Raw genomic sequence first — 20,288 nt, 5'->3', positions numbered from 1 at the left:
GTCGTTACTATGCATGAGTCATAGATGACGTACAGTGGGTTTCTAGGCAGGCCCAGGTGTGCAGTGACTCAGAGAAATGTTGCTCAACTGGATGAGGTGTGTGTACAAAGAACCAGTTATGTAAAACCGTCACGTTCATTATGCAATATTCAGGGTCAATCTGAGAAACCCTGTAGATCTGTGGTCTCACACATTCATTCATATATAAATCACATTTTTAGAGGAAAATTATCGGAATATTTGATCTATTCCGGGTAAACAGTTAAAAATCTTTAGATCTACTTTTTGGGGGGGGATATCTCTCTATGTTTCCAAAGTATTATTATATTATTTTAGGATTTAGTTCTGTCAGTAATACATTTTGTGTGTCTGTCAGGACCTGTTGCTCCATCTGCTGGACAAGAAAATAACTCACATTTTCGACAGCCTTTCGAAATACAGAAAAACCTGCTACAAACAAAAATATATATTAGTTTGAACAGTTATATTTGATTAAATCTATTTAGTAGATTATATGTTTCAATTTTTTTTTAATCAAAAACATCTATTCTACATCTTCGTTTTGCACTTCTACAAAATTCACAACGACTCACTTTGAAACAACATATCAAGACAATACTTTACATTTCATGTGTTCAGTTTGAAGGTCTACCAAATCTGTAAAATTAAGATTAAAATGAAAAAAAATGGTTTTAATAAATGTGTGTGTTAAACAGCACCCCCATGTGGCTGCTGACAGAACTACAAACTTCACAGAGAAAAATCTTTATTGGAGACAAAAACATTAAAAAATACTGATTATAAAAGGAGAGAAATAACCTCAGCACACACACTCTCTCACACACACTCTCATACACTCTCACACACAGTGTAGTGAATCAGTTCATCCATCTGTCCGTGGATTCTCTTTCCTTCAAGGCTGCAGGTATCCCATGATGCATTGTGTTTTGTCACCAGCCGAACATGTACTCCATGGCTTTGGAAACCATACTGTCGTCTTTCCTGGGCGTTTGTCTGTCTGCTAACACCTTAAAACACACACACACACACACATTATTATTTCTAAAAAGGGACATATAATGCTTATTTTTGGGTTTCTAACAGATTAAGAAAAGTTCAATTTAAGACTTTATTTAGAATAGCATGTGGGATTTGATGCATTTAAATATAAAAACAACATTTTTACCTTAAAAAAAAAGACAGTTTAATATCAATTAAGTCCTTCATCCTTATGGTTTAATGTTTAAAAAACAGTGTTTAACTACAGTCAGTCTGAATATACTGTTTGAGCACTTGTTATAAAAAAAAGCTCAGTCTGTTCTGATTTTTTGGGGACAAGTTGCAACCATTAATTATAGCAAACATTAACAGCTTGTTAAATCATGTTTTGAAAAAAAAGTTCTCAAAAAGTACATTCCTTTTTACAATATGTCCCCTTTAAGTGTCCCAGATGCACAGTTTAGACGGTCTCAATAAATGTTGAGGTCGGAGGTCACCTGGTAGTCGCTGCCGGCCGCCTTGCACTTGTAGCCGGCGCTGAGTGGCCTGATGGCGGAGCGAGGAGTGGAGGGGAGGACGGAGGAGGAGAGAGGAGAGGAGACACTGCTGTCCATCACACTCTGAGGAGAGGAGAGAGAGAAAAGGGATTCAAACTGGGATCAAAATCACCTGATGTGCAGAGATAACGCTGGGCTTTAAAGGAACTACAGCACGGTCACATGACTTCACGTCACCACCGCTAAGCTAAAGGTGGCTAATGTTGGGCTATAAAGGAACTACAGCACGGTCACATGACTTCACGTCACCACCGCTAAGCTAACGGTGGCTAATGTTGGGCTATAAAGGAACTACAGCACGGTCACATGACTTCACGTCACCACCGCTAAGCTAAAGGTGGCTAATGTTGGGCTATAAAGGAACTACAGCACGGTCACATGACTTCACGTCACCACCGCTAAGCTAAAGATGGCTAATGTTGGGCTATAAAGGAACTACAGCACGGTCACATGACTTCACGTCACCACCGCTAAGCTAAAGGTGGCTAATGTTGGGCTATAAAGGAACTACAGCACGGTCACATGACTTCACGTCACCACCGCTAAGCTAAAGGTGGCTAATGTTGGGCTATAAAGGAACTACAGCACGGTCACATGACTTCACGTCACCACCGCTAAGCTAAAGGTGTTTTCTTTCCAGGTTTCAGGACTCATTCCTGCACCTCTCTCTCTCTCTCTCTCTCCAGTTACTGACCTTGTCTATGCAGGGTTTGACTCCCACCATGATGGCGTCTCCGAACACTTTCCCGTCTTTGGACAGAGCTTTCCTGGCCTGCAGGCTGGACTGATACTGAAGGTGCATCCAGTTACCAGGAGATGCCATCTGTAATCAGGACATCATCAAAACATTTCTCATATTATATTTCTTTAAGACATCTGTGTTCACCTCAAACATCTTCAGACTACCTGCTGTTGTTCCTAACTTCATTCTAAGCTTTATGATGGTCATTGCTTGCCATGTCTTTGTTAATGTGTTGATGCATATTCATGTATATACTGTATATACGACTCGAATAGAGAGGATTTCGTGTCTCACCGTGTGTTTCAGGATGTTTCCGTACTGAGCGAACTGCAGCAGGATGTAGGAGGCTGAGGCTGGAGGAAAACTAACACACACACACACACATTTAATCTACATGTATTTACCGTATACATTATGCAATAATAGCAGTATATATTGAGCAGTATAAATACCCGAACACAGTGATCCAGGTCTGGTCCAGCTGGTCGTCAGACGACAGAGACTCTCCCTGACTGTAGAACGGATCCACCTGAGCTGGAGAGAGACACAACTGCACACCTGAAGACAGACAGGTGAGTAGAGAGACAGACAGACACAGAGACAGAGACAGAGACAGAGACAAAAACAATTACAATGAAATTCTTCTGACCTTAGCTCCTCCAACAATGCAACATATATAATAAAATACAAAATAAAAATTGTGCAAGAAGCCTATATACAAATATAATATGATATGTACAAGAACAGAATATGAAATAAAATAATGTACATTAAGCCAAATTTAAATACAGACAGACGAGTACAGACAGAGGCTCCTCCAAAGAAGAGCAGCTACTAACGCTAATAATAAACCTATAAATAAACATTATTACTGCTTTGTTTTAAAATGGCAGTAGTACGAGTGTGTGTGAGCGTGTGTGTGAGCGTGTGTGTGAGCGTGTGTGTGTGTGTGTGTGAGTGTGTGTGTGTGTGTATGTGTTGTGGACTAAATACTACTAGCAGCAGTAGAACAGGTAGTAGTTAAGGTATTATGGGATGTTACCTGGAGTTGAACCCCCCCGGGCAGGAAGAGGAGACTGCATGCCTGGAAAAGCCTGAAAAAAGAACAAAGGGAAAAATGTTTTAAAGGGGACCTATCATGCAAAATGCACTTTTTGATGTCTTTTCTACATCAACATGTGTCCCCGGTGTGTCGGGGAACTCACGCAGCGTCAGAAAATAAAACCCTCTCTCTTTTCCTCCGTACCCAAATCTCTAAAAACAGGAGTACAACGGAGCTGATCCAGATTTGCGTCCGATATGACGTAATATCTGAAATGTGGACCCACGGCCCAATCAGAAAGTTGCTATCAGAAACAATGCCGACTGTTTTGGACGTAATATGGTCGGTGTTTACATTAGCATCGCTAACACTCAGAGCTAACCTGTACTGGAGAGCATGTGTGTGAAGAAGCAGGAAATAAAAAGGAACTCACCTTGTGGTATAACCGGCAAGAGAGAAAGCCTTTGAGCTCCATACTGTTTCAGAGATAATCCTTGATAATCCATGATATGGCGTTTCATCACGGCAGTATTTAGTTTAGACAGTAGCTGCCGGGTCCCGCATAAGCTCCGCCCCCTCCTTTTTTATTGTAAAGCTTTTTACCCAAATCAGCACTTTAGAAACAGGAAGTGAAATAGAGGGATATGAGGCATGGCTAGAATGATCTGTTTGGTATTTTGAGCAAAACACTTCATAGACATGTTTTTTATATATATATTTGTATATATCTGAGACCTATGCTATTGCCTAGAAATAGCATGATAGGTGACCTTTAAATGTTTGTTTTGCTTTGAGCCTAAAAACAGTATAATTAAACATTGCCTTAAGGTTTGTAAGTTGTCAGTATTGTGAAATGATTGATGCTTGTCTAGTTGCTAATAGAGTCGGCTAACAGGATTCCTTGAGCTTAAGAAAAGTAACATTTGAGACTTTTGTATAAATCTCACAAGATGTATATAATTTTTCAACCCCTAACACGAGTTCTTTATCTTCACGGTCATCTGTATATTTTTTTACTCTCTATTGCTGGTTTATTTATATTTCTTTTGTGAGACGTTTACATTTTAGAATCGTTTATTTTTACGCTTTTTAATTTGTTATTATGTATTTGTTCTCACCTGTCCGTGTGTTTTTAGGGGCGTGGTCATAGTAACCAGGTCGTCATGGATACTGCGTACAGGCGGGGCTCCACTCTTGTCTTTAGGCGTCGGGACAAAAGGCAGCGGAGCAGAGACGATTCCACCTGAACCAGACAGGAAACATGTGTTAATCCACAGAGTAAACAACAACAACAACAATAATAATAACCTGCTCTAAGGTCATCAGAGTGAAACAGAGGGACTTAAACTCCTTTTGTAACCAGCAGATTCTGCGGAAAGCAGAGAGCAAACTGGCCTCAGCACGTCATGTTCTTGACACAAGCTGCTCATTGCAGGATTAATAAAGTTGTTGATTGATTGATTGATTGGTTGATTGGTTGATAGATAGAATGGGAGGGATGAACCCCTCTGTAATGGTCTCACATACAGAGCACACAGCACACAGTGACATGTGTTCTCTGCTTTTAACCCATCCTAGTACCAGGAGTCTAGTACTAGGAGCAGTGGGCAGCTATTGTACAGCGCCCGGGGAGCAATGGGAGTGAGGGGGGAAGGGGGGGGGGTGTCTGGTGCCTTGCTCAAGGGCACCACGGCAGTGCAGGAGGTGAACTGGGACCTCTCCAAGTAGCAGTCCACACTCCATATTTAGATCTGGTCGGGGACTTGAACCGGCGACCCTACGGCTCACAGTCCAAGCCCCTACTGACTGAGCCACTGCCAGACTTATTGTGATTGTGTCCACATTTTTTTCACAGAGGGCCACATACAGAAAAACATACGAAGGGCTGGGCTGCTCCATAGAGGTATACTGCCTCATAAGTTCAGTTATAAGTTGGACAAATCAATCCAATGTAGGTACATTAGGGGGACCTGAAAGAACTCCATAAACCAGGGGTGTTGTAAACCTGCTCAATACTTATTTATTGTGATGCTATGAACTATTTATGGTTGGAATGATCCACATCCAGGGGTCTCTCTGTGTGTTTTCTTCCTGTATGTTCCTGCCTGTGTTCATTGCCCCTTGCGGGATTAATAAAGTTGTTGATTGATTGAATGACAACAACAACAATCAGCTGATAATCTGAGCGTGTTTTCCTTCTGACCTCGGGGTGTTCCTGGGCTCTCCATCATGGAGGTGCCCAGGTTGAAAGGTCGCGGCTGGGGGGTGGTGGGAGCGGGAAGGTCTCCCATCAGGAAGCCGGGCAGGAACTGAGCTCCAGGGGTCGGCTTGGGAGAGGTCGGGGAGCCCAGGGTCATCGGTTCAATTCCCACTGAGAGACGGGAAAACATGGTTAACATGTGGAGAACAACAGCAACCACAACAACAACAACAACAACAAGTCACACAATACAGACTGCAATACCTGCAATGGGGAATATAGACAGGGGTGCACATAACTGGTACGCAGGTACGCATGCGCGGCAACAATCTGAAATGCGTACCGTCACTTGTGTCACAAAGCGCATTTGCGTACCGACGTACTTGTGAAGCTTTTCCAGAAGGCGGTTAGATCACCGGACGACAGAGTCGGTCTCCGTGTGCACAGACAGCTGTTAACGTCGGTCTGTACAGCAGCCCTGCGCTAAAACAGCTGATCACAACGTTCACACGCTCTGTGGTCACGAAGCTCTGTACTCCACTACCAACCTCCCCCCCGTTGACATTCGCGATACAGAGGGCTTCATGGGAACTTTGAGGGGAGCCAGAAGTTGGAGTACCAAACACTGACTCCAGGTACTCATCGGAGTACCTCACTGAGAAAGTTATGTGCACCCCTGAATATAGACCCTTCTTTAGCAATACTGTGCAATCATCACCTTTAATTATTTTTAGCTTATTGTTTATTAATGCATGCATTATTTTACCTAATGTGCCACTTTCTGCTGTAATACTGTAAATGTCCCTGCTGCAGGACTAATAAAGGATTTCTGATTCAGACGAAATCAAAGCCAAATCCATTTGGTGCTTTGTTTTTGTTTGTTAGAGAATGCTACTTGCTGGCCCTTTCATTTAAGTTATCATTCAAATCAATTTTATTTGACGTGTGTTGTGTTGGATCCTTTTTCCCCTCAACAGCTGGGACGTAACATCAAACTTTACTTATACAGCACTTTTCATACACAAAGGTTAGTGCTTTACAAACCAAACACATAGACCACTTACAAAAGATAAAACAGTGCTATCTCCTCATGCTTTAAGAAAACTGTACTTGTGGTTATTTCCTCACAAATGTAAGTTAAACCCTATTTGCATTTAATTTTTAAACCAGTTTAGAGAATGTACCATAATCCAGAGTAACACATACTTGAAAGTTGCAGTGGAGCAGAAGTAGAAAAATGGAAATACTACCTCAATATTTAACTTAAGTACAGTACTTGAGTTAATGTACTTAGTTACTTTACACCTCAGATAAATGTGTTGTCAGTCTGTGTTTGTAAGATTTACTTTTACTGTTAGCTAACAACTTAACTTTTTTTAAACCAGAACCAAACATGCTAACCCTGAGATAACGGACTCTCCTGGCAGGCAGGTGGTTCATAAAGGTATAAATAACATCAGGACATGATCAAAAACGGATTAATAACTTATATTAAACATGCTGTTTACCTTGTAACTCCATCTCGATTTTCAAAAAGCAGGAAGTTCCGCCGGTTCAAAGAATGTGGCCGGCTAGCTAACGAAGCTAACAAAGCTAAATAATATAACAGTATGACTTCGAAACTTCTTCTTGAATCAAACTAAGACACCAGATAACATGTAGAACCGTATTAATTCAAGTCAAGTGGTTTTAAATATCTGATTTATCCGTGTGTAGGTCAGATTCAGAGCTGTAAGAGGGAAATGTGTCTTCACCCAACACTTCCGCCTTGACCCAGCATTCTGCGCTCTGATTGGCTGGAACTCATATGCTGATGTGCTCTGATTGGACAGTACCTTTTGCGATCAGCTCAGTGGTTATGTGGAGTTTTTTACTTGTTCCTTTTTTCTTTCATGGATTTCATGTCCAATTATTTATTTGTATTTCTTTCAGGTAGGAAAATAATAATAATTAGTATTTATATTATAATAAGTATTTTTTCATTTTTATTATAACTTTACTATTATTATTATTATTATTATTATTATTATTATTATTATTATTATTATCATTATTATTATTATTATTATTATTATTATTATTATTATTATTATTATTATTATTATTATTATTATTATTATTTTAGATGTATTTATCCTCTTCAGTAATTTGGCCTAAAACTGTACAATTTAAAAAATGTACTCTCCGCCTCAACACTCCCTCGTGATTTGATTGGATTATATGTTATCAGTGAGCAGCACCAGCCAATCACAGCTCAGTAGGGGCGGGGCTAGGTGAAGTGATTTCAAAATAAAAGCGCGACTGGAAAGCCAGATGACAGAACATCTGCAGGACTCTCTCAGCAAACACAGGAACAGAGGTGGGAAGTAGTGGAGTACAAATACTTTGTTACTGTACTTAAGTACATTTTTCTGGTATCAGTACTTTACTCCACTACTTATTTTTCTGACGACTTTTTACTTTGATTTCTTACATTTTGAACACAAATACCTGTACTTTCTACTTCTTAGATGTTGAACACAAATACCTGTACTTTCTACTTCTTACATTTTCCAAACAGGCTGGTTCCTTTAGTTTGAATGTGTGTTTGGTGGCGTGATCATTATTATTTAGAGTCATTGCGTGCCTATTGATTTGAACACGATCCGTGTATCCATCATTTCCTGGTCTTCTCTAAAGAAGAGGGACCAATGAAAACGTTGTCATGTTGCCGTTGTTCAGCATGGAAACATTCATTAGCTAACAATGACATTATTGTTCTATTAATATAAAGGGAGGTCAGGTACTCTTTAAAACAGCTGCTAGTTATGGGTACTTTTTACTTAAATACATTTCAAAGCCCTCTTTACTTTTACTTGAGTAAAGAAGTTTAGTCAGTACTTCTACTTTTACCAGAGTATTTTTAAACACGAGTATCTGTACTTCTACTTGAGTAAAGGATGTGTGTACTTCTACTTGAGTAAAGGATGTGTGTACTCTTGCCATCTCTGCAAGATTCTACTTCCTCCTCTGTCTCTGAATACAGGAAGGAAGACTAGATCCATCAGTCCAGAGACTTCTACCAGCAGGCCTTTGACCTGAGCAGCTCTGAAAGGAATCCTATTGATCCAGCCCGCCTGCAGGTGGCACTCTCCTTCTCTGTCTTCCTGTTCAAGGTGGAAAACTCCCCAGAGACGGCCTTCCATATGGCCAAGAAAGCTTTTGAGGACGCCCATGCCATGATTGATCTCCTGCCGGATGACCACGAAGCCATCATGCAGCAGCTGAAGGACAAGGTGGACGCGTGTAAATAATGTATGCACTGATCAGTACATAATTTGTCAGTAAAATTAGTTGCAGCGTTATAAAAGGAGGCGTGTGGTGCAGTGGGTTATGCGTTGCTGTTCGGATCAGTGGAGCACAGGTTCAAACCCCACTGCAGTCAGCATGTCGTTGTGTCCCTGAGACACTTCACCCCAAATTGCTCCTGTGGGGATTGTCCACAGTATTGAGTATGTAAGTCACTTTGGATAAAAGCGTCTAGCAAGTAACATGTAATGTAATAAAAGTTAACATGCGAAGGAATTTAAACTAATTCTGTTTAAAAATATATATATATAATTAACGTGTCTCCTTTCATGTTATTTGTGTGAAATTATAGACATGAAAAAGAAATTAATAACAAATAAATACAATTATCATTAAAGCTGATTCCAGTATCTTTCTTGGTTATCTGCACGGATTTTATTGTGAAAAGCTAAGCGGAAATGGAGTGTCTAGCTTGATGCTGGTCTGATGTCTGCATGCTTTTATTGTGAAAAGTGGAAGTGATTGAAAGATTCAAAGGATTTCAAAGACATATAATAGACAAAACAAATAAACCCCCTATTAGTAATGAATAAATACTCAAAATGTCAACATTAGAGCTGATTCTATCTATCTATCTATCTATCTATCTATCTATCTATCTATCTATCTATCTATCTATCTATCTATCTATCTATCTATCTATCTATCTATCTATCTATCACGGTATTCTGATTCTGGCTTTTATTGTGAAAAGCTAAGCGGAAATGGAGTGTGTTATTGTGTTAGCTTGATCCCGGTCTGAACCGGATGCTGAAGCGGATCTTCTTTAAAAGTTGAGACACGTCTAAGGTAAGAAAAAAAGAACATCTGTTTTTAAATGAATCTAAACGTAAGGAAACGATATATATGAATGCTAGATGTATCTTCACTAACAGACCGCTGACAGGTTAATGTCTTGGTGATGATAATCGGATAATTAGCTGTAATAGATGACTGTAAAGCTAACATTAGCCTAGCTTACCTTTAGCTTGTTTGAGCTTCTCTGCAGAAAATACATCAAATCTGAAGAAATTCAAAGTTGATTTTCTGGATAAAACATAATCCTCCGTGATTCCTGTGTAAGGCTTTTAAAAAATATTCATGTAATGCAGTTTTACATGTTATACATGTGTCATTTACATTGCATAATGTGTATTTTATTGCAGGCTACTTACAGTAAATCCAAAATAAATGTTCCAGCTTCTCTCAGATTGTTATGAAATGGTTGATTTCTTTATAAAGTAATTCCTAGATGCTGAAATTGGGATTTATTCCTCTGGTTTGTGTATGACATGCTGTATCTAAGTCAGTGATGATGTTTAAGTGACAGGTAGACAGGTAGGTAGGTAGACAGGTAGGTAGGTAGACAGGTAGGCAGACAGGTAGGTAGATAGGTAGGTAGACAGGTAGGCAGACAGGTAGGTAGACAGGTAGGTAGATAGGTAGATGGGTAGATAGATAGGTAGATAGGTAGGTAGGTAGACAGGTAGGCAGACAGATAGGTAGATAGATAGATAGATAGATAGGTAGGTAGATAGACAGGTAGGTAGATAGGTAGATAGGTAGATAGATAGATAGGTAGGTAGGTAGATAGGTAGACAGGTAGGTAGACAGATAGGTAGACAGGTAGGCAGACAGGTAGGTAGGTAGGTAGACAGGTAGGTAGATAGATAGGTAGGTAGGTAGACAGGTAGGTAGACAGGTAGGTAGACAGGTAGGTAGACAGGTAGGTAGACAGGTAGGTAGACAGATAGGTAGACAGGTAGGTAGATAGGTAGATACTTTATTTATTTTTATGTCATTATTTGTCACAGCAGCATTTCGACAGTCAATCTACAAGAACTGCAAAATTACTTAATAATAGAATAACATACAGTAAAAGATACACTTAAAACACTATACATTCATATTCTCTGTTAAAAAATACCTAAAATACCTGAATAGAAAATAGCCTTTAATTTGTGTGTAGAATCCCACATTGTTATTATTAAAATAAACGTTCTGTTGTTTCGATATAATTCATGTTTTATGTTTTATTTAATATTTTTTTTTATTGTAAACTAAATTATAAGACAAACCACATTACAATAAAATCTCGGAATCATTAAAAAGTGCCGCTTTTATTAAAAACTCAATAAAAAATGTAGTTTTGAAGCCAAAACAGGGTCTACCGCCACTTTTTAGAATGTATCCAGTTTCGCCTGATATTTTGAGATAGAGGAACATTTCAGTATCCAGTTTCGAGAGGCTGTCAGCTGATTACCTGAAAGTTGTGTGTGTGTGTGTGTGTAAGTGTAAGTGTAAGTGTAAGTGTAAGTGTAAGTGTAAGTGTAATTGACAGGAGACACTCCCATTGTGCTTTAAGCCAATCCACCAGAGCCACATCTGTAGGCTGGTTACTGCACACAGAGTCATGGATAAGCAAATAATGATGACTTGGTAATAACACATCCTAAATAAATATCCATTGATGACTGAAGGAGTTTAATGGCCGCAGGGTTGGGTGTTTTTCTAATAGTTTAATGTCTAAGCTTCCTCATAATGCATAACACGTGGAAGCTGCACAGTTTTTTTGCAATAAATTGGTTAAACGCTGGTGTTGTGCAGATAAAGATAAGGATACACTAATACTATTTGTATTAAAGTAACCCTATAACCCTATAACCTGTCTATAAAATGATATAACATTAAATGAAGGATCCAAGAAAGCAAGTCTGAGCCCTAACTTTAATCTTTATTACAAAGAAAACCCTTCTCTTAAAGGTCACCTATTATTTAAAATCCTCTTCTTCATGTCTCTTCTTCATCAACATGTGTCCCCTCTTCTTCATGTCTCTTCTACATCAACATGTGTCCCCTCTTCTTCATGTCTCTTCTTCATCAACATGTGTCCCCTCTTCTTCATGTCTCTTCTACATCAACATGTGTCCCCTCTTCTTCATGTCTCTTCTACATCACCATGTGTCCCCTCTTCTTCATGTCTCTTCTTCATCAACATGTGTCCCCTCTTCTTCATGTCTCTTCTACATCAACATGTGTCCCCTCTTCTTCATGTCTCTTCTACATCAACATGTGTCCCCTCTTCTTCATGTCTCTTCTTCATCAACATGTGTCCCCTCTTCTTCATGTCTCTTCTACATCAACATGTGTCCCCTCTTCTTCATGTCTCTTCTACATCACCATGTGTCCCCTCTTCTTCATGTCTCTTCTTCATCAACATGTGTCCCCTCTTCCTCATGTCTCTTCTACATCAACATGTGTCCCCTCTTCTTCATGTCTCTTCTTCATCAACATGTGTCCCCTCTTCCTCATGTCTCTTCTACATCAACATGTGTCCCCTCTTCTTCATGTCTCTTCTTCATCAACATGTGTCCCCTCTTCTTCATGTCTCTTCTACATCACCATGTGTCCCCTCTTCTTCATGTCTCTTCTTCATCAACATGTGTCCCCTCTTCTTCATGTCTCTTCTACATCAACATGTGTCCCCTCTTCTTCATGTCTCTTCTTCATCAACATGTGTCCCCTCTTCTTCATGTCTCTTCTACATCAACATGTGTCCCCTCTTCTTCATGTCTCTTCTACATCAACATGTGTCCCCTCTTCTTCATGTCTCTTCTTCATCAACATGTGTCCCCTCTTCTTCATGTCTCTTCTACATCAACATGTGTCCCCTCTTCTTCATGTCTCTTCTACATCAACATGTGTCCCCTCTTCTTCATGTCTCTTCTTCATCAACATGTGTCCCCTCTTCTTCATGTCTCTTCTTCATCAACATGTGTCCCCTCTTCTTCATGTCTCTTCTACATCAACATGTGTCCCCTCTTCTTCATGTCTCTTCTACATCAACATGTGTCCCCTCTTCTTCATGTCTCTTCTTCATCAACATGTGTCCCCTCTTCTTCATGTCTCTTCTTCATCAACATGTGTCCCCTCTTCTTCATGTCTCTTCTACATCAACATGTGTCCCCTCTTCTTCATGTCTCTTCTACATCAACATGTGTCCCCTCTTCTTCATGTCTCTTCTTCATCAACATGTGTCCCCTCTTCTTCATGTCTCTTCTACATCAACATGTGTCCCCTCTTCTTCATGTCTCTTCTTCATCAACATGTGTCCCCTCTTCTTCATGTCTCTTCTTCATCAACATGTGTCCCCTCTTCCTCATGTCTCTTCTACATCAACATGTGTCCCCTCTTCTTCATGTCTCTTCTTCATCAACATGTGTCCCCTCTTCCTCATGTCTCTTCTACATCAACATGTGTCCCCTCTTCTTCATGTCTCTTCTACATCAACATGTGTCCCCTCTTCTTCATGTCTCTTCTTCATCAACATGTGTCCCCTCTTCTTCATGTCTCTTCTACATCAACATGTGTCCCCTCTTCTTCATGTCTCTTCTACATCAACATGTGTCCCCTCTTCTTCATGTCTCTTCTTCATCAACATGTGTCCCCTCTTCTTCATGTCTCTTCTACATCAACATGTGTCCCCTCTTCTTCATGTCTCTTCTACATCAACATGTGTCCCCTCTTCTTCATGTCTCTTCTTCATCAACATGTGTCCCCTCTTCTTCATGTCTCTTCTACATCAACATGTGTCCCCTCTTCTTCATGTCTCTTCTACATCAACATGTGTCCCCTCTTCTTCATGTCTCTTCTACATCAACATGTGTCCCCTCTTCTTCATGTCTCCTCTACATCAACATGTGTCCCCTCTTCTTCATGTCTCTTCTACATCAACATGTGTCCCCTCTTCTTCATGTCTCTTCTACATCAACATGTGTCTCCTCTTCTTCATGTCTCTTCTACATCACCATGTGTCCCCTCTTCTTCATGTCTCTTCTACATCAACATGTGTCCCCTCTTCTTCATGTCTCTTCTTCATCAACATGTGTCCCCTCTTCTTCATGTCTCTTCTACATCAACATGTGTCCCCTCTTCTTCATGTCTCTTCTACATCAACATGTGTCCCCTCTTCTTCATGTCTCTTCTTCATCAACATGTGTCCCCTCTTCTTCATGTCTCTTCTTCATCAACATGTGTCCCCTCTTCTTCATGTCTCTTCTCTTCTTACATCACCATGTGTCCCCTCTTCTTCATGTCTCTTCTTCATCAACATGTGTCCCCTCTTCTTCATGTCTCTTCTTCATCAACATGTGTCCCCTCTTCTTCATGTCTCTTCTACATCAACATGTGTCCCCTCTTCTTCATGTCTCTTCTACATCAACATGTGTCCCCTCTTCTTCATGTCTCTTCTACATCAACATGTGTCCCCTCTTCTTCATGTCTCTTCTTCATCAACATGTGTCCCCTCTTCTTCATGTCTCTTCTTCATCAACATGTGTCCCCTCTTCTTCATGTCTCTTCTTCATCAACATGTGTCCCCTCTTCTTCATGTCTCTTCTACATCAACATGTGTCCCCTCTTCTTCATGTCTCTTCTACATCAACATGTGTCCCCTCTTCTTCATGTCTCTTCTTCATCAACATGTGTCCCCTCTTCTTCATGTCTCTTCTACATCAACATGTGTCCCCTCTTCTTCATGTCTCTTCTTCATCAACATGTGTCCCCTCTTCTTCATGTCTCTTCTTCATCAACATGTGTCCCCTCTTCTTCATGTCTCTTCTTCATCAACATGTGTCCCCTCTTCTTCATGTCTCTTCTACATCAACATGTGTCCCCTCTTCTTCATGTCTCTTCTTCATCAACATGTGTCCCCTCTTCTTCATGTCTCTTCTTCATCAACATGTGTCCCCTCTTCTTCATGTCTCTTCTTCATCACCATGTGTCCCCTCTTCTTCATGTCTCTTCTACATCAACATGTGTCCCCTCTTCTTCATGTCTCTTCTTCATCAACATGTGTCCCCTCTTCTTCATGTCTCTTCTTCATCAACATGTGTCCCCTCTTCTTCATGTCTCTTCTTCATCACCATGTGTCCCCTCTGTGTAAAGAGACTCTGAAAGTTTCAGGAACAAAGATTCTCTCTCTTTTTGATCCATTTTTATAAAAACCTGTCTGAAAATGAGCTGATCAGATTTTGGCCACTTGATGATGTCATAACAATGTTTTGTCTTGTGTAACCATTAGCCAATCAGCAACCAAGGTAACCCCCCCCCCCCACCTTATCACCTGAATCTCCTCCTAGAGCACCATTGAGTTCTTTGTAACCAAATCTCTCTCAGAGGGGCGTGGGGAGGGGCTCCTTATTTTCATCTAAAGTAACAGACAGAGAATCAGCACTTTGGAAACAGGGCTGAAACAGAGGGGATTATGGGTAATGCTGCAATGATCTGTTTGGTGTTTCAGCCAATCAGAGACAGGATCTGGATATATCTGAGACCTATAATATACTGATGAGAAACAGTATAATAGGGGGCCTTTACATGATGACAGTGTCTCTGCTTCCTGAACACAAACTGATAGCTGACTGTTTACTAGATTTTCTATTATTTTTTATATTTTTTATGTTATTATAGTTTTCTATCTGTTTTTTAAAATGTTTGTTTTATTTTGATGTATGCACCATGACACCAAGTCCCCGTACGGGTCAACCTACCTGGTGATAAACCTTGATTCTGTGTGTTTCAGCTCCTCTGTGGGAGTACTAGGAGTACTGAAAGTGGAGATGGGCCCCCGGGTCCCCCCCTCTGTTCTGCTGCTCCTCTCCTCTCTTCTGCTGCTGGTGGTTTGCTCTCAGAGTGTCGATTACTACGAGCTGCTGAAGGTCAGCAGAGACGCCTCGACCAGGGAGATCAGACAGGCCTTCAAGAGGCTGGCGCTCACCATGCACCCCGACAAGAACCCCGTGAGTCAAACTGAGGAGACTGAGGACAGGAAGTGTGTGTCTTACCATCGGCTCTGAATCTAAAACGCGCTGTTGTTATAGAAAAACATCTTTGCTGCAGCAGATTGGACTCATTTGATCAATCAGAGATGGATCTACGAATGGGTTTCATGGCTTTTTGCGGCTGCTAAACCTGCTCAAATGAGACGAATATTCTAAATATGAATAAAGTTAACGCAACAGCAAAGAGGGAAATCAACTCCCGTCTGAGCTGCTAGTCACGGATCTCCTGTGCACATATTTAAATTAGGAAGTTTGCATAAAATGTTTCATTTTTTGATGCAAATGTGCCTCAATGCAAAAACACATAAACCTTGATTCCCTCTGAAACATATGCATGTAAACTCTGCTCAGAACCACTAACCCATGACCACAAATCATCCTGGAAGTACCTCAAAAAACCACCCAAAAAATGACTCAAAATTGTGTTGGAGACCGAGGACAGTAAGTGTGTATCTCACCATTAGCACTGATTAAATTACATATCATATATAAGACATTCAGACATATTAAAGGTCCCATGTCATGGCCATTTCTACTGATCATAATTCCATTGTTGAGGTCTACTAGAATACATTTATATTGTTCAATTTTCCAAACTCACATTGGTTTCTCATACAGCATCTCTGTATAGTATGTGTATTCACTCTCTGTCCTACACGGCTTGTTGGAGCTCCTGTCCCCCCCCCTCCCTGTGAGCCCAGTGGCCGTCTGCGACACAGCGAGACACAGCGAAACCCAGCCCGAAAACACACACACACCCGCAGCCTGGCTGGGAGTTTGTGTGTGTGCCCAGGCTGAGTTCCGCGGTGTCTCGCTGTCTCGCCGACCCCACACCAGTGAGCCAGCTCACAGTGTCCCGCTCCTCGCAGCAGCGAGCCCCGCAACGTCCCGCCGAGTGTGTGTGTGTGAGGAAGTCCGCGGATTGGTTCAAACGTAACGGCTCCGCGGACGTAACGTTACGTCATGTCACTATACCCGAAATACGTCACTATACCCAGGAAGTAAACAATGGAAAAAGAGAAATGTCCAACGAGGCGTTCTGGGGCAGCATGGACAGGTCTTCTCTGTGTTAGAGTTTTACTCGCTACAGGGTGTACTTTGAGGGTTTGTGACTTTTGCACATCTTCACGTTTGTTTAATCTCTGCTGAAACCAATTAAGATTATTTTACAAAAGCCCTAAATCTGCCATAAATCATCGCTTCTCCTTTATTGAGATGTTTGTATTTCTATGCTTGTTCCTTGTTAGATAAAGACATTATATAATGAGTAATGGTTGTGTTTCAGGGCGACTCCTTGGCCCACGATAGGTTTCTAGAAGTGAACAGAGCCTACGAGGTTCTGAAGGACGCTGACCTGCGGAAAAAATACGATAAATATGGAGAGAAGGGATTGGACGAGCAGCAGCAGGGCGGAGGATACGAGAGCTGGAACTTCTACAGATACGACTTCGGTAAGTCTACGTTAAAATCACACATGTTTCTGTAAAGCTGTGGGGATGCTGCCACTGAAAAACCCGTGGTGTTTTTATAACCGGTTGGTGTTAAATCCATCATAGGACATTCAAATATTGTCTTCATAGAAGCACCAACTGATGTAACGTTGAATAAATCTGCATTTAAGAATGAATAAACGTGTCTCTGTGCAGGAATCTACGACGATGATCTGGAGGTCATCACGTTGGACAGCGGAGACTTTGGTAAGACTCTCTAACCTCACTTCTTTTGATTGGCTATAGTTTATCTGTAGATACTATCTAACGCTGCCATTTCTTATCTTCCGTCACATTTGATATTTAGTTACACCAAGGATGGCCAAAAACATTTGTTGTGTGTTCATTTAAAACAATTATAGCTGCAGTTTGGCCGCTCACAGGTTTATCTGGAGGAGGCTTCAAGGGCTTTACGTGTTATAAATAGGAAGGGGACAGACGTATCAGATTACCATGACGACGAGGCACACATGTGTTGTTCAGTCGTGAGCTGTCGTGGTGTAATATGATGTTAAAATGACAATAACATTGGGGCAATATTAGGGCTGCAGTAATTGTTGATATTATATATTGACATTTTAATATGGACTAGTGCAATATCCAAATGCAGGAAGCACAATCTTTGTTAAAGGAGAGATAAATATAGATATGTTTTTTTAATTTTTTTTAAATATTACCATATTTTATTCAATATGCTTCTTTTAGATATCTTTTTATTTGATTATTTTCTCCTCATAGCTTTGTGAAGCACCTTGAGATGACGTGTTTAAAGTGTGCTATATAAATCAAATGTATTATTATTATTATTATTATTGTTATTATTATTATTATGTGTTAAAATACAGTTTTGAATGAAGTATGGTGGAGCTGCAGAGATATCCTTGCCTACAAATCATATTCTATAACCCTATAGACCAGGGGTGTCATTTCATTTTTTTAATTTAATCGTTTATTTGAACCGGGACAGAGTGCACATTGATGAACACGTTAAAACTAAATAATGCTTACAAGTGTAAATGAGCCGGATTTTAGCTTTGAGCTAATTTCCCGTCACATACAACATTTAAGAACATGACATTTATAAACATAGCAAACAGAAATACATGATATGCAGAAAGAGCATGAGCAGAATACAAGCATTTACCACAAGGCAGTGCAATGTAGCAGCTACGACATGTAAAGGGCAAGAGGAGATACCCCTGAGTTAAAGGAGAGGAGATACCCCTGAGTTAAAGGAGAGGAGATACCCCTGAGTTAAAGGAGAGGAGATACCCCTGAGTTAAAGGAGAGGAGATACCCCTGAGTTAAAGGAGAGGAGATACCCCTGAGTTAAAGGAGAGGAGATACCCCTGAGTTAAAGGAGAGGCGATACCCCTGTGTTAAAGGAGAGGAGATACCCCCGAGTTAAAGGAGAGGAGATACCCCCTGAGTTAAAGGAGAGGAGATACCCCCGAGTTAAAGGAGAGGAGATACCCCCGAGTTAAAGGAGAGGAGATACCCCCGAGTTAAAGGAGAGGAGATACCCCTGTGTTAAAGGAGAGGAGATACCCCCGTGTTAAAGGAGAGGAGATACCCCCGAGTTAAAGGAGAGGAGATACCCCCGAGTTAAAGGAGAGGAGATACCCCCGAGTTAAAGGAGAGGAGATACCCCCGAGTTAAAGGAGAGGAGATACCCCCGAGTTAAAGGAGAGGATATACCCCCGTGTTAAAGGAGAGGATATACCCCCGAGTTAAAGGAGAGGAGATACCCCCGAGTTAAGGAGAGGAGATACCCCCGAGTTAAAGGAGAGGAGATACCCCCGAGTTAAAGGAGAGGAGATACCCCTGAGTTAAAGGAGAGGAGATACCCCCGAGTTAAAGGAGAGGAGATACCCCCGAGTTAAAGGAGAGGAGATACCCCCGAGTTAAAGGAGAGGAGATACCCCCGAGTTAAAGGAGAGGAGATACCCCCGAGTTAAAGGAGAGGAGATACCCCCGAGTTAAAGCAGTCCATGTAAACATTTATAAATAAAACACATACTTTTAAAAGACTTAAAATTGTCAAAACTCAAGAAGTTGTGTTTCTCCAGGATGGTGCAGTGGTGGTATGAATGTGTCTTTCTGTCAAACACCTTGATAGCTCTCTCTCTCAGCTGTTCTATGGGTTTCAGGTTTGTGGCACAAGCAAACGACCAGTTTGTCAAACAGTATTCAATGTGGGATAGAATCACACAGTGGAGGTATGACTTTGCAGCACTGACAGTTAAGAAAGGTCTCATTTGTTTAACATTTTGCAAGTTGAATTAATTTATTAATTTATTGGATACTTTCTTAATATGTTTCTTAAAAGTCAAGTTCGAGTCCAGTATGACTCCAAGATACTTGAAGTGGGGGACTAGTTCTAATTCTGCTCCGTTTAAAAACACGTTGGATCCTTCGATTTTGACTGGTTGTTTACTGAACATCATGCATACTGGTTTTTTGCATTTCACTGTAAGCAAATGTTGTTCAGCCAGTGTTGAACCTCGTCCAAAGCATTTGAGAGACACGATGAGATCAGTGTTTTTCCCGTGTACAAAGATGACCGCATCATCGGCATACATTTGCACATTCACCTCAGGACATACATTCGGCAAGTCATTAATGTACAGAGAAAACGGTAATGGTCCAAGAATGGAACCTTGAGGAACCCCAACAGGGTTCACAAGAGCCGCGTTCACACCGGAGTACTTTCACCGTACTTTTCGCGTTTTAGTTCCGTGAGTCGCGTTCACTTAATCTCGGGTACTTTTACCCCCATTTTTAGAGCCAACTCAGAGAGCGTACTTTTCTGTGGGTGAAAAGTTCTCCAAAAGTGCCCCAGTGCTGATTGGCTGGGCGAATTGCAAACCACGCCCGTACAACTCTGAAAATGTTGTGTAGAGCCGCCATTGTTTTTCCTCGCTACAAAAACACAACGCTCCGTGCGTTGTGTTTGTTTTTGAAAGCAGTTATGGCAAGCATCAAGAAATGATGAGGAGGTGTCGGCGCTTCTGGAGATCTACGCAGAGGACGCGACCCAGGGAATGCTACTGAAGCCAGTTCGGTAGCTTTCACTCGACCTGGGAATG

At 41.0% G+C, this 20,288-nt stretch overlaps 2 protein-coding genes across 2 annotated transcripts in view; one reads left to right on the top strand and one right to left on the bottom strand.

The window, feature by feature from the left end:
* Positions 1-749: 749 nt before the first annotated feature.
* nup35 (nucleoporin 35) lies at positions 750-7,329 on the bottom strand. The gene is made up of 9 exons (XM_034123627.1): positions 7,049-7,329; positions 5,544-5,711; positions 4,459-4,583; positions 3,341-3,392; positions 2,751-2,856; positions 2,593-2,662; positions 2,251-2,379; positions 1,497-1,619; positions 750-1,028 (listed from the first exon to the last, which is right to left on the bottom strand). The coding sequence occupies exons 1-9, from the start codon at positions 7,059-7,061 to the stop codon at positions 951-953; spliced, it is 864 nt and encodes a 287-aa protein (XP_033979518.1). The 5' UTR covers positions 7,062-7,329; the 3' UTR covers positions 750-950.
* A 2,291-nt stretch (positions 7,330-9,620) lies between these two features.
* dnajc10 (DnaJ (Hsp40) homolog, subfamily C, member 10) overlaps positions 9,621-20,288 on the top strand; it is a 44,256-nt gene continuing 33,588 nt past the window's right edge. Inside the window, exons 1-4 of the mRNA XM_034123666.1 lie at positions 9,621-9,677; positions 15,451-15,667; positions 16,995-17,160; positions 17,356-17,406. Of these exons, the coding sequence (XP_033979557.1) occupies positions 15,488-15,667; positions 16,995-17,160; positions 17,356-17,406 (397 nt within the window). The 5' untranslated portion in view covers positions 9,621-9,677; positions 15,451-15,487. The remainder of the gene's footprint in view (positions 9,678-15,450; positions 15,668-16,994; positions 17,161-17,355; positions 17,407-20,288) is intronic.

The sequence above is a fragment of the Trematomus bernacchii genome, unplaced genomic scaffold (assembly GCF_902827165.1).
Source record: "Trematomus bernacchii unplaced genomic scaffold, fTreBer1.1, whole genome shotgun sequence".
Lineage (NCBI taxonomy): Eukaryota > Metazoa > Chordata > Actinopteri > Perciformes > Nototheniidae > Trematomus > Trematomus bernacchii.
This window is presented reverse-complemented; position numbering and strand designations above follow the sequence as displayed.